The sequence below is a fragment of the Cyprinus carpio genome, chromosome A15 (genome assembly GCF_018340385.1).
Source record: "Cyprinus carpio isolate SPL01 chromosome A15, ASM1834038v1, whole genome shotgun sequence".
Lineage (NCBI taxonomy): Eukaryota > Metazoa > Chordata > Actinopteri > Cypriniformes > Cyprinidae > Cyprinus > Cyprinus carpio.
The window spans coordinates 15,793,688-15,807,688 of record NC_056586.1 but is presented as its reverse complement, the minus strand read 5'-3'; the positions used below and the strand labels follow the sequence as shown (position 1 = coordinate 15,807,688).

Sequence of the window (14,001 nt, the reverse complement as noted above, 5' to 3'; positions counted from 1 at the left end):
TGAAAAGGTTTTATTAATCACAGCTTTTGTAAGTAACACTTCTCATTTTCATGGTGTGGAAAACTAAAAAAAAAAATAAAAAATTGTAAACCATGCATACGTTTAATTGTCCAATGGTTGCTGTTTTACATAATTGTTTTAAATAATGTTTATTTTTCCCTGCATGGAGTTCAAGTTTGAAATGTAATGATTACACTCATGACTAAGTCATCTGGATAAGATGGCAATAACATTCAAAAGTTTAGAGTCAGTAAGATTTTTTTGAGATTTTTTTTTTAAATACAGCAAGGATGCATTAAATTGATCAAAGGTGACAAAGCCATTTATTAATGATTTCTATTTGTATTAATTTGTGTTATTTTTGCTATTTTGTATTTTTTAGTTGTTAATTAATAAGCTTAATGGTTTTTGATGGTAATTATTAAAGAATATTAAGAATGTTTAATGTCATTGAAAATATTTTTTTCTTGAGCAGCAAATCACCAGATTAGATTTCTGAACAATCATATAACACTAAAGATTGGAGTAATGGATGCTGAAAATTCAGCTTTACCATCACAGGAATAAATTACATTTTAAAAATTTAGAGAAAATTGTTTTTTGTTGCAAATCACTCACAGGAATAAATTACATTTTAAAAATTTAGAGAAAATTGTTCTTTCAAAAACATGAAAAAAATCTTACCGACTCCAAACTTTTGAATGGTAGTTTATTTTTGTTTCCCATAATTACGACTGTATATTGTTAATTACTTTATATTTCAATGTGAATTTATATTATTTTGTTTATATTTCACAACTACAAGTATTTCCTGTACTTGTGATACAATGTAACTTTACATGTGAATTTTTTGGAGAGTGGGAAGGAAGGGCTGTGAGTGCAAAAGTGCGACAATTAAAAAACAAATAAATGAATAAATCTGTTTAGAGAGACATCAGTCACCTAAATAACATGGACTCCCCTATTATCAGTCATTTTTTTATTTCCTTAATTTGGCTCAATTACGGGTATAAAAAAAAACTGTAACAAGCAATTCTTTGGTAGGGTGGCCATGGCTATTGAAGCTCTACAAAAATAATATCATGTTGTCCACACTCTTCACTTGCGGAAGTCCTCAGAAGCAAGGCGATATTTACAGCAGATGGAAAAATATGAGAAGGTAGGTGAGATTAAGAGTAGAGTTGGCTACACAAGATGTGAAAGGAACTGAGAGATCTTCCACAAGGAGAGAAAGGCTTGCAGTCCTCCGTGCTGAAACAAGCTTTGTTTTATTTAAATGGAGACTTCGTATTCTCTCGTATCCTGTGGACCAAACAAACAAAAAACATAACATTTAATATATTTAACATTTCTATGCATGTATATGTCAAGTTATTATGTGAGAGTAGGAATATGTAGCAAAACAAATGATGGCTGTGAAAAGAACACAAAAGAGATGCTAAAAACGGAGACACCCTATACACCAGTGGTTCAAACCTTCTCGGCCTTGTCCATGTGACGCTATTCCATTGTCACAACATCTTTCCTTACAGGCTCTCAGTTTCTTTACAACAGAATCCTAGAGAGTAACCTCTGGTGGCTGCTTTTGAATCCAATAGGTCTCTGTACAAAATCAAAAAATACCATGCAACTTAAGGCATGAAAACTTAAAAAAAAAAAAAAAAAACGTAGGGCCAAAATCAGCAATGGAAAAACATAATGGGGAAGGTGTTGAGGAGGAAAAAACTTTCAGGCAATTTTGCTCGGAAAACAATGTGTGATTCATGAAGTGATATTGTGATGTTATCCAACAAATGAACACAATGTAAATTACTAAATAAGTATTAAAACACCTTCTGATGTTTTTGAGATGTTTTTGAGCATGAGTAATCAATAGCATGTGTGATAATTAAAAAATATGAACTTTATAATCCTGAAATTAAATATCTAAAACGCAATATTGATTGGCTCTGCTTTTTGTAATCAGTTTTTTGTAAGTCGAGACTTTTTAATTTCTAAAGCTTTATATAGTCTGTATTGTCGATACTTTTGATTGATGCTTGTGTTTGGTTTGTCTTCATATAATGGTGGTGTGATTTTGTTTGCATGGGCAATTAGTGCAAGAAGAACCGGCACATATACATGAACAACATACAGTACACAGACACTCATCTGTCCAACCACACACACTTACAGTCAAATGCAGACTTTGCCCTGGGGGCCAGAAACTGTTATTGAACGGTTTAGTATATGCAGGCAGTGAGTGCTGCTGGGACTGTGTTATGAGTGCAACACCACACAGAGGGACACTAGCACAGCTCATAAGTGATTGGGGGTGGGATTAAGTTTGTGTCTCATGATGGATGATGGAGGCATGGGGATGGGGAGAATGAGTATGTGTAAAGTACTGACAGTCAAAATCTCACCTCATTGTTCTTCAGGGATGAGAGAGGAAAGAATGTGCAAATGTAAGTGATTGAGCAAGGTAATATGTGTCAAAAAGCATCAGATAATTTTTTTTCTTCATATTTTTTAATTTTTGGAGTTCAGCAGCAATAGCAAGATATTGTGCTAAATGTCTCCCTTTTGTGCTTCACAGAAGTTTGGCGCAACATGAATATAAACAAATGATGACAATTTTAATCTGTAGGTTGAATGTTAATCTTGAACTGAATGTTGAACAATCAGAGCAGGTGAAGCAGAGGTGGCTGGTGATATGCTTACAGACTCTGCAATAAATAGGTAAATGTGTAACTTCCTCTTTGGTGTTCTGGCCCAGTGATAAAACCATGTGTGATCGCTAATGATGAGATGATGAGGGCGTGGCTCCATGCATCTCTTCATTTCAATTCCAGAATGGCACTTTACAGCTAATTAGATAACAGAAATGAACCCACAATATGGCAACGCAGATGGCGTTCAAAGTGCAGATGTGCACCTGTAAGACTGAACACATGAGTACCTCTCAGTCCTGCCATGAAATATCACTACTAATGGATGCGATGGGTGGGAATAGGTTTCTATTACAAGTGATGAGGTGGTCGGTGATGAATGTACCCTGTTGGTAAATACATGCTTTACTTACTGCAGTTTCATAGATGGGGTTTTCAAAAGCTGACTCTCCCCTGATGTGATCATATTGTGGTGATGTGGACATGGAGAGTCGTAGAGACTTGCCTTGCACCCTGAGAACAAACATATGATGACAATCCACGTGACTTGCAATGGTCTGAACCACAGGAGGGACATCTGAACTAAACTATAACCACAATTGTCACAAACAAAGTAAAAATTTCAATAAATGCAAATAAATTATATTGAACTTCTTAACTTCTATTTAACTGTAAAAGCAGTAATATTGTGAAATATTATTACAACTTAAATAACTATTTTATATGTGAATTTATTTTAAAATGTAATGTATCACTGTGATGCTGATTTGCTGCACAAGAAACATTTCTTATTATCATCAATGTTGAAAACAGTTGTGCTGCTTAATATGTTTTTTTTTTTTTTTTTTTTTGGAAACAGATAGAATTTGTCTTAGGATTTAATGATGAAACGAAAGTTCAAAAGAACAGCATTTATCAGTAATAGAAATTTTAAAGCATCCTTTGTAAATTAATATTAATTAATTTAAAACAAAAACAAAACAAAACAAAACAAAACAAAACAAAACAAAACAAAACAAAACAAAAAGAAATTTTAAAGCATAATTTGTGATTTAATTTTGATTTATTTATATATTGACATGATGATAATTATGATTATGGCCACTGGGATAAAAATGGAAACAGCCACACTGGCTCCCTCCATACTGAAGTCTGCACTGGCCACTGCTTTGGGACAAAGTAACAAAGTATAGCAAATACATAAAATAAGTTAATCTGTATGCCAAATGACAAATTTATGTGCATTTCTAATATACAAAGGTTCTTACCATCCAGTCTGCGTTCATCTATGTACTCCAATGCTACTGCTGGGAGAAAAGTGAGAGCTTTTAACAACTGAGAAAATGTTGCTTGTCATAGCAATTATTCAAAACAAACACTCCCTACCCCGAAGAGAAGCAACATATCAATAAATAAACATCCACTGCAGACAGGAAAGAGACCTTATGTGAAAGATATAGTATGCAGATCACACATTATGAACACTGCAAAACACACAGACTACCTTTGCACAGCGGGGGAGGATGGCTTCCATTTGAGGGGATGCCCCGGGACACCGCGGGAGCAACAGGTCTCACCCTGGAGCTCATACCCACTCATGCAGGAGAAGCGCAACAGTTTCTCCACAGCCTGACATACACATGCTTCTCTCGAGCTCTGAATGGGTGTCAAGGGAGGGGAGTGCGGGTTCCTACACGGGACCTCATACAACTGCCTTATGGCCGGAACACAAATATACACACATCCACAAATACTTTCATACGGGAATTAGGTCATTCCAAATACACATCCAACAAGAACTAAATTTTAGAATAAAATTAAAAATGACATTCTAAATTTAGAATAAAATAAAAATGAAAACGAATCAAAACAAAAAAAAACAAACAAACAAACAAACAACAACAACAACAAAAAAACAAAAAAAACAAATACAGATTAGTTCGTTCTAAACTACTACTTTCTTTAAACGGAAACAACAACAACAACAAAAAAACAAACACCGAAAATCAAAAAACCGAACAAACAAATCAAAACCACACACAAAACAACCCCAAAACAAAACAAACAAAACAAAACAAAAACAAACAACACACAACAAACATAACAAAACAAATATTGATTTAGTTAAGTTATCAAAAAAAAAAAAAACCCCACTTCTGTAAAATAGAAAAAAAGGCCTTGTAAAAAAAAAAAAACAAAACAAAAAAAACAGAATAGAGACTTTGCAAAACCAAACACAAACACCGGTAAAACAAACAAATAACTAAAAAGTCCTTGTAAACAAAAGAAAACAAAAATAACTAAAAAAGAAAGAACAGAAAAAAAGTGTATTTGTTAGTTATAAACTAGACTTGTTTTTGTAAATAGAATGAAACATTGAGGTATGGATTAATGATATACAACTATTTTTGTGAATAGACTGAAACCTTGTCATCAAAAAGAAACCAAAACCAAACCAAGCCAAAACATAATAATAATAAAAAAAAATAATAATAAAAAAAGAAAGAAAAAAGAATATGGATTATTTAGTTTTATTCTATTATTTCTGTAAATAGAATGAACAAATTTACAAAAAAAGTTCAATAAAATAACTACAGTGTAGTTAACAATGTAAACTACACTGTGAAGACTTCATTGCAAGTTGATTAAATCATATGTTTTATTCAGTTAACACCCTCTATATTTGTCTGTGTGTAGGTATGTATATGTTGGATTTTAACACCCTCTATATTTGTCTGTGTGTATGGACGAGAATGCATTTGGGCAGTTTTCTCGCCTTCTCCACTTGGGGCCGGTGGGTGGAGTCACGATGGGTAGCAGGAGAGGAGGCTGTTTCCTGACAGCGAGTAGCCTTTGTTACAGATGTACTGGACAGTAGCCTAAAGCTACGATGAGACGCGGGGCCTGACATCCCACCCTGCGAACTTGTGACTGGTGGGGCTTCCACCGTGCCTGGATCCGGGCATGACAGGACTGGAAAAGAAAGAGCAGCAGGCCACAGAGTTTATTGTTTATACTGAAACAGTATTGTATTTCTCTATTGTTGAGTTTGGAATGGTCAGTACTGTACATCTTAGATCTATGATATATGAGTTTGTACATCAATAATGATTATTTTAATGGTTTTATAAAGTAAGCATAATAATAAAATATGTAAATACATTAACATGGCAGTATAAATGTGCTATTATAAGTCACACTTAAAATATTACATTTTATATGGCAATATTCATGAATCTTATATGTAAGGCCAGGGGTCTCCAAACTCGGTCCTGGTGAGTTTAGCTTCAACTTGCTTCAACACACCTGCCTGGAAGTTTCAAGAATACCTAGTAAGACCTTGATGAGCTGGTTCAGATGTGTTAAATTAGGGTTGGAGCTAAACTCTGCAGGACACTGGCCCTCCAAGACAGAGTTTAGTGACCCCTGTGTTAGGCATTCAATGTGACTGTCAACTAATTAGTTGAATTGTATTGTAGTTCTTATTTTCACCTGAGGGTGGCACCATTGACTTACATACAAATATTTGTTGCGCAAACACTGCTTTTGGATCCGAATGAATTTACAGCCATTTTACTTTGTTATTCATGCATTTAAAATAATAATAATATTTTTTTACATGTTAGCTCGTTTTTAGACTATAATTACGCATTTAAATTCCCAAAGCAATATATGTGGCATTTAAGATACATTTTAACAGTATGCTTTCAGGTTTCAATGTTCTCCACATTATACTTGTGGTTCCACAAAGTGCCAGGGGCCACTGCTCATCACATCCAGAAAGTATGAGGCATGAAGAACATGTGACTTTGATCTCAGGGGCAGTGTACGGACACAGTGCAGTATAATAAAAAGATTACTTCGCTCCAGCCTGCCCAGCTGCAAACCCAATTCTCTCCTCAGCAGTAGAGGGGCAAGAAAAGGGCACGGGAGATACGAGTGAGTTAATGATGTTTGCGTGGCCGGTGAGAAGCTTTGAACCGGATAACGGTCCCTGCTGCTTTTGGCCTGCTGTTGCTGCTACTGTTTTTGTCAGGGACAGCAGCAGAACCTAGACCCCAGGGTCATTCGGTCTCCTGTCTGCTGATACTTGAAACGACAAATGCCTCTGGACGTCCTGGGAGCCTGCAGTGTTACACATTCACACAGAGTAAGCCCAAGCAGCACAATAACCAGGCGACGAGATTTAATTTCAAGCACTGAAGTGACTTTGGCTAAAACAATAAGTCAGGGAGCTGCTCTGATTTGAAATTTGTTGATGAAACACACTGTTCATCAGTGGGATGTCATTGTGGACTCACCAGGGGGTGGAGAGTAAAATAAAAATTCTTGCAAAATTACAAAAATCACATAAGGTGGAAGCAAAGAGAGGAAGATGCATGAAGACTGTGAAGTGAAATGATACTTCATCCGTGAAGTCACCCTCGAAAGAAAAGTGAGTGATTACCCACAAAGCCCTCCTTCACTTTTCGCCCGTCCTTGAATGTGACCGAGTTGCGGAGGCGAACAGGCACTTGTGAAATTCCCCCCTCAAATGGAATTCAAAATCTCATCTTGTTTCGGAGCACAGCATTGCTCTTGATCAATAGACAGTGCGTGTTGGTTTGGAAGTGGGGTGAAAATGGATTTTAGAGAGACTGGTTATCATTGAGTGTGTGTGTGTGTGTTTTCACCTCTTTCACATCTAGGCAAGTCTCCGCTCCAAGTCAGGTCCCACTGACACATGAGCATTTCGGTGCCCACCACCTCAAAACCTGGGTAACACTGATAGGTCACCACTGTGCCGTGCACCAGGTCAGGGTGAGATGTGGTCTTCCAGCCGTTGGAGATCTCCGGAAGCTCTGGACAGGTGTCATTACGGGGAACCTCTGCAAAGAGGAACATTTTATCGCTCAGCGGTTGCTCTTTCATGGCTCAGAAGACTTAATGAGATCTTGCTGCATCGACTTTTCCTCACATATTTCTCCAAAAATACCTTAGGAGAATCAGTTTGTCTTGAATAAGACAAATGAGACAATTGCTTACATACAGTGAGAGTATACAGCTAAATGACATTAAACAAATTTCTAACATTTTCACCATTTATTCTGACTGCTTTTCTAAGACTGAGACACCTGTGAGATCTCATTTAATCTTACAATGTCTGAAATATATCAGTTTTTTTGTTGAATTAAAAATTGATTGTTATTGTTTTATTATTCTTATTTTATTCCATTTCAAATCTATTTTCTTTAGAACATAAAAGAAGTTATTTTGAAAAATGTTTTTTTTTTGTCCATATAATGGAAGTCATTGAAGCTCAATGCTGTTTTTGGACCCCACTGACCTTCATTATATGGACATAATATTCTATGAAAAATCTTCTTTTGAGTTCCACAGAAAAAAGAAAGTCATTCAGGTTTGGAACAACATGAGAGTGTGCAAATGATGAGGTATTTCTTTCCTATGAAGTGAGACTCCGTTAGTTTGATTAGTAGAGCAAGAGCGGGGGAAAAAGAGACAGAATGTTCAGTAATGCTTGCAAAACAATTTCTTTGTTTCTCACCATGTCCCTAAACAAACCACAGGTGTTGTGCCTAATGACTGATAAATCAAATGCTAGGAATCAGCTTGGCTGTGATTAAAAATTTGAATAGATCAGCACAAGACAGCTGGCAGGCATTTTTCTGATGTCCATTCTTAGCGTGGCAGAGCTGGTGAGGGCATTGCACCCGGCAAATGCGGCTAATGAGTACAAACATGCACTGTAATTGTTAGCGCCTCTGCAAAGCCAAATCCCCTGCACATGCAGGAGCTGCTGGTGGAATCTTCCCTCTGTGCTGATTGAAGGAAATAGAAAAACAGTCCATTTCAGTCTGCTCTATGAATAATCTGCAGTACTCCACCCTCCAAATAGAACTTATTACATTTTATCTGATCTTGTGCAATAGTCAGCCACCAAGAGAAGCTGATGGAATGACCTTCACTTCATCCCCAGGAAAGGTGAGGACTAAACCAGTTGTGGCTCTCACTCTTATAACCTCCCTCTCCCTATTTCGTCTCCTCACAACCTTTTCATCAGACTGAGATTGGCAATCCCTGCGGCACCTCAAATAAATCTCAGAAGAAGATAATTAATGAGCTTTTTCAAACTAAATTTAGATTAGTATTTTTTTCTCTTATGTTTAGCAAGGCTGCATTTGTTTGATCAAAAATACAGTAAAAACAGGAATATTGAGAAATATTGTTACAATTTAATAGAACAGTATTTTAAGAATGGCAATGGCAAAGCTGAATTTTCAGCAGTTTTTACTCCAGTCTTCAGTGTCACATGAAATCAGAAATCATTCTAATATGCTGATTAGGTGCTCAAGAAACATTTCTTATTATTAATAATGTTGAAAACAGTTGAGCTGCTTAATATTATTATTATTTTGTGGAAATGTAAATACCTTTTTTTCAGGATTCTCTGATGAATAGAACGTTCAAAAGTACAGCATTTATTTGAAATAGAAATCTTTTGTTTATCATTATAAATGTATTTACTGTCACTTTTGATCAATTTAATGCATTCTTGCTGAAAAACAGTATTATCTTCTTTTTTTTAAATCTTACTGACACCAAACTTTTGAATGGTTACATGCTTGATGCTGAGAAAGTGCAGAAGAAATGGTTAAATAGGTCTTTACCGAAAAAGTGCACCACAAAGCCATTGTTGTAGCCGTAGATGTTGGTAGCAGGGTCTGACTGGAACTGGATGGTCACATCAGCCATAGAGGTGTAGAGTTTGAACCGAGGACGGGAACCACTGTACTGGCCCAGTATCTTCGCAGTCAGGTCATCTCCATCGTAAAAAGTCAGCAGGTCGTTTTTTTCCATGTGAAGACTGTGAGCAGATAATACACAACAGGTCAATACCAGACTAATCCTCAATTCCAGATGTTCAGGTCTCACCTCAAAGCAATACCAGGGGCTCTGACAGATTTCTGAGCTCCCCTCTTACTTGTCTTCCTCTCGTCCTTATTTTCAGGCCTCACTGCTTTTCTCTCTTCCCTGCTGCAAATGCAATCTTTTCTGCTGTTTAATGTTTTCCCACTGCTTTTTGTGCATAGTTTCGATAGCCATGCAATCACATACCACATTCATTTCACTCATGAGCAAATGATTCAGCAGCGGGGGAAACAACTCCTCCTAGCTCATGTTTGGAAATAGGTGGAAAATCAGTTTCCTGATATTCAGGAGCCAGAGAGAAAGAACATTTGGCAGCGTCCTTGTAACAAATTGTCGGACATGCTTTGAATTTTGTTGTGAAATTATTGTAGATTTTGCATTTTATATTTAAAAAAAACCTTATTACCATTTTAAATGACCATTTTTCCAATTTATAAATTTATTAGGGTTAAACGTATACACATCCATGTCCTAGACATCATCACTTCTAAGCTAAATTGAGAGGAGAATAAAAGACTGAAAACTTGCTTTCATTTTTACAACTGAAAACACAGGACAGAAACATAAAATATTTATATTACAGGTACATTAAATACATACGATTCCACCAAGGCTACATTTATTTGTTCATACTGATTTTAAATTTTTATTTTTTATTGCAATTTTCAATACAAGTTTCTTAATTAATTTTAGTAAAATGTAATGTATTCCTGTGATGGCAATAAAATTACATTTTTAAATATTAAAACTGAAAACATTTCAAGAAACAATTCAATGTTGAAAACAGTTGGGCTGCTTAATATGTTTTTGTGGAAAGAATTCTATTATGAATATAACGTTTAAAAAGAACATCACTTTTTTGAAATAGAATAAATAAATAAATAAAGTAAATAATTAAAATGAAAAAAAAAAAAATAATAATAAAAGTTTATATTATATTTAATAGAAATATTAGTAGGAATTTTCCATAGCCACTAGAACTGGCTTTCCCCTCCATACTTCAGTTTTGGATCATATCAAATATAAAAGCAAAAAGTTTCATTTTTTAAACCTGAGGGGAATCCAAGTCTATTGCTCAAAAGCCTGGGGAATATATGACCTTCAGAACACTTTGTAATGCCTTGAAGATGCCTGTCAGCCTTACACAAAGGTGACAAAAACCCCAGTCTACAAAAGAAATGTCAATGAAAAGCTTTACCTTGACATCATCTGCTTCACTGCTGCACAAATAATCAGCCTACACTACAAAATACAGACATATTGAGGTATATTACAGCATATATCTCTCTATTTCTTTATGTGAATGTGATCTGTAACTGTGGCTGACGTCCACCAAACCCAGCCAGTCTGGCCAGTCACTACTGGAGGGAGTGCGATTCAGTCAGGGAGGGATGTGGCATACACACTCTATCTTGTCACTAATTAATCACAAGTGGGCAGTAATGGAAGTCATTACTGAGGAGAGGGGAATAATTAATCATCTCCGTTCTGCTGCAGCATGAGGCAGAATGGTTACATTCAAGCAAAATGAAGACAGGATGGTTAAATTATGGCTTACACACATGCAGGAACACATACACCTACTGTTCTATATGGATTGAATGTATATTATTGTCATAACTGTCAACAGCCCTCTAATACTGTATGCAGGAAAATCTTTGTATGTATTTCCCCTGGGAGACACATTTAAACCACAAGAACTCCTGACCTGCTCTGAGGACCGGAGAGAGTGAAACTGTGTCAGCCCTTATTGGATTTGTTGTGATAAAGTTAAACAAGCCTTTGCGTAGCCGCACACCGTATCTGCTGAGAAAATCAATCATGCTTTCCATTTGCTGGCAGTAATTTCATTTTGTTTAATCACAAAAACAGGCTCAGCTTGACTTGGCCGACAGCACAGCCGCCATCAGAATGCATTAAACTCTCATATGGGGCTCGCCGACACGTTGTCCTCCGCTCAGCACAGCGAAAAGGAAGTGACAAATGCTGGCTTTTTAAAAAAAGAAATGTCAATCAAGACATTCTCTGAAACTCAGACATGGTTCAAATACTTTTCTGCTGGTGAAAGCCGTGAAGATGCATTTGATTCTGTTTGCTTGAGAGATAAATGGGAGTATTTTGTGAAGAATTTTGCATCTGCCAATTCTTTGGAAAACTAACACATTATGATCCATCATCTGTCACGCAAACCGAGCCTATCTGTAACTATCTGTAATTTAAATGGTTGACAGGCCACAACTGAGAACAACTGTTTTCATGCGTCAGAGTGAACAAATTCTGAAGCGGCACACAGAAGCCTGTCTTCCTTCCTCTGCCCCATGTCTGTTTAGCGGAGAATCATCTACCCGAATGATTGCCCTGCTGGAAAAAACACCATTTCCAATCAAATCCCCTGTGCCGAGGGCTGGGCACAATGGGCCTATGCTTGACATACTAAAAACAGCTTTGTGCCCAGGACACAGTAACCCTTGCGTGTCCTCAAAACTTACAGTTCTTTAAAGTAAAGCTAAAAAGTAAATATAAGTTTCAATAATCTAATAAAGTATTAAAATGTAAAAAGTATGTACATATACATACTGTAAATATATTAGTGATCAAAATTTTGGTCTCTCTAATTAGTTTTTTCTCTGAAAGTAGTCTTTTATGCTAAACAAGACGTTTATTTGATAAAAAAAAAAACAGTAAACCAGTGATATTGTGAAATATTATTACAATTTAAAATAATTATTCTTAATTTAATATATTTTGAAGTGTCCTTTTTTTAAATGGAGATCTTTTATAACAATGCAGAAGTCTTTACTGTCACTTTTGATCAATTTAATGCATATTTGCTGATTAAAACTATTAATTTCTTGAGAAAAAAACAAACAAACTTTGAACAGTAGTGTTTATTTGCTATTGGTCAAAAGTTTGGAATAATTAAAAATATTTGATGATTTTGAAAGAAGTCTCTTCTTTTTTAAAATAACCTTACAATTTAAAATATAATTACTTACATTTTAAAATTTTATCATAATTTCTGATGACAAAGATGAATTTTCAGCAGTCATTACAGTTTATATATATATATATATATATATATATATATATATATATATAGAGAGAGATAGATAGAGAGAGAGAGAGAGAGAGAGAGAGAGAGACAGACAGACAGACAGATAGCTAGCTAGATAGCCAGCTAGATAGATAGATAGATTGACTGGAGTGGGAGTGGTGTTTCTACATGGAATATAATCCACTACGGAGCCACAAGAGATTCCAGATTGGCCTTTAGTCCACAGCCATTTGTTTAAACTTTCCTGAGATGAAGGTTGATAAGCCCCAGTTACTTCTGCATGATGTTGGCACTGGGAAAAGCCAGTCAAACTGAAGAGACTAAACTTTTATTTGGATTGTCAACACTGGAGGATGATGCCTTCTCAAATAATGGAGAGAAATTAGTCCCTCTATTTTTGCAGAATTCTTCTTTAATTAGAAAGTTAAATATTGGTCTGAGTTCTGGCTTGGTGCCTGGGGGGATGAGACAGCCTTGATTTATTACCAGCCTGTTAAAGGCTGTGACTCTCTGAGGTGCACGCAACCACCACACAGAGTTCTGCAGCCAAATCCAAAGCCAAATGCAGGAAAAAATCAGAGAAACATTTATAAAACAATTCAACAGCTCATGGTCAATCAGGACTATATCTCATTTAAATTGATTCAAATAAAGATGCAACACATAAAAAGGCTGCTGAATTTAAGATTCACAAAGACATTAACAAATCCTTATGATTTGCATTGCACTTCCAATAGTGATTCCATTAGACGTGGATCAAATAAAGTCCAGAAACAACAAAAACAGGAAGGTGGTACTTTAAGCTTGAATTTCTCCAATGGTAGGTATTCCCAAAATGTATGTACGGGCAATAATTAATAGCATGTTTTTTCCACATAAATTTTCTAATAATTACTTGCATAATTAAATGCAGCAAACTATGAATGTTATATATATAAATTATAGAGAGTACTGGAGTTAATTTTGTGTGAATCATGGTTGTCAAACATAAGTATAAATTATATACAATTTATATATTAATATGTTAGAGAACAACAGTGCTACATGGTGTTCAGTGACTCTTTCTACTGGTTACACTGCCATGCCAGTATGTGGTAACAACTGTCTGTCTTTAAGAGTGAGTCATTTGATTTATTCAAAAATAGTAATTCATTAATGAAAGAAACAAGTGACTGACTATATGAGTGAGTCATTGAATTATTAACTTAACCATTTAGTTCAAACACACATATTCATTAAATACATGTAAATTCTAATACAATAAAAACAGACATTAAATATATTAATAAATATAAATATATAATTAAAAAAGAATATATATATATTTCTTTTAGTTTAAAAACACATATTCATTAATATATATAT

The 14,001-nt window shown here is 35.4% G+C and overlaps 1 protein-coding gene and 2 long non-coding RNA genes across 3 annotated transcripts in view; all 3 read right to left on the bottom strand.

The window, feature by feature from the left end:
- Window positions 1-1,271: 1,271 nt before the first annotated feature.
- Window positions 1,272-3,340, bottom strand: LOC109103241. Its single transcript, XR_002020003.2, has 3 exons — window positions 3,065-3,340; window positions 2,406-2,414; window positions 1,272-1,302 (listed from the first exon to the last, which is right to left on the bottom strand). It is a non-coding gene; the product is annotated as an uncharacterized LOC109103241 (long non-coding RNA).
- A 380-nt stretch (window positions 3,341-3,720) lies between these two features.
- LOC122147704 lies at window positions 3,721-4,212 on the bottom strand. The gene is made up of 3 exons (XR_006161754.1): window positions 4,156-4,212; window positions 3,920-3,958; window positions 3,721-3,818 (listed from the first exon to the last, which is right to left on the bottom strand). It is a non-coding gene; the product is annotated as an uncharacterized LOC122147704 (long non-coding RNA).
- A 1,243-nt stretch (window positions 4,213-5,455) lies between these two features.
- LOC109104359 (seizure protein 6-like) overlaps window positions 5,456-14,001 on the bottom strand; it is a 152,893-nt gene continuing 144,347 nt past the window's right edge. Inside the window, 4 exon segments of the mRNA XM_042771699.1 lie at window positions 5,456-5,539; window positions 5,542-5,624; window positions 7,325-7,519; window positions 9,320-9,516. Coding sequence (XP_042627633.1) covers window positions 5,456-5,539; window positions 5,542-5,624; window positions 7,325-7,519; window positions 9,320-9,516 — 559 coding nt within the window.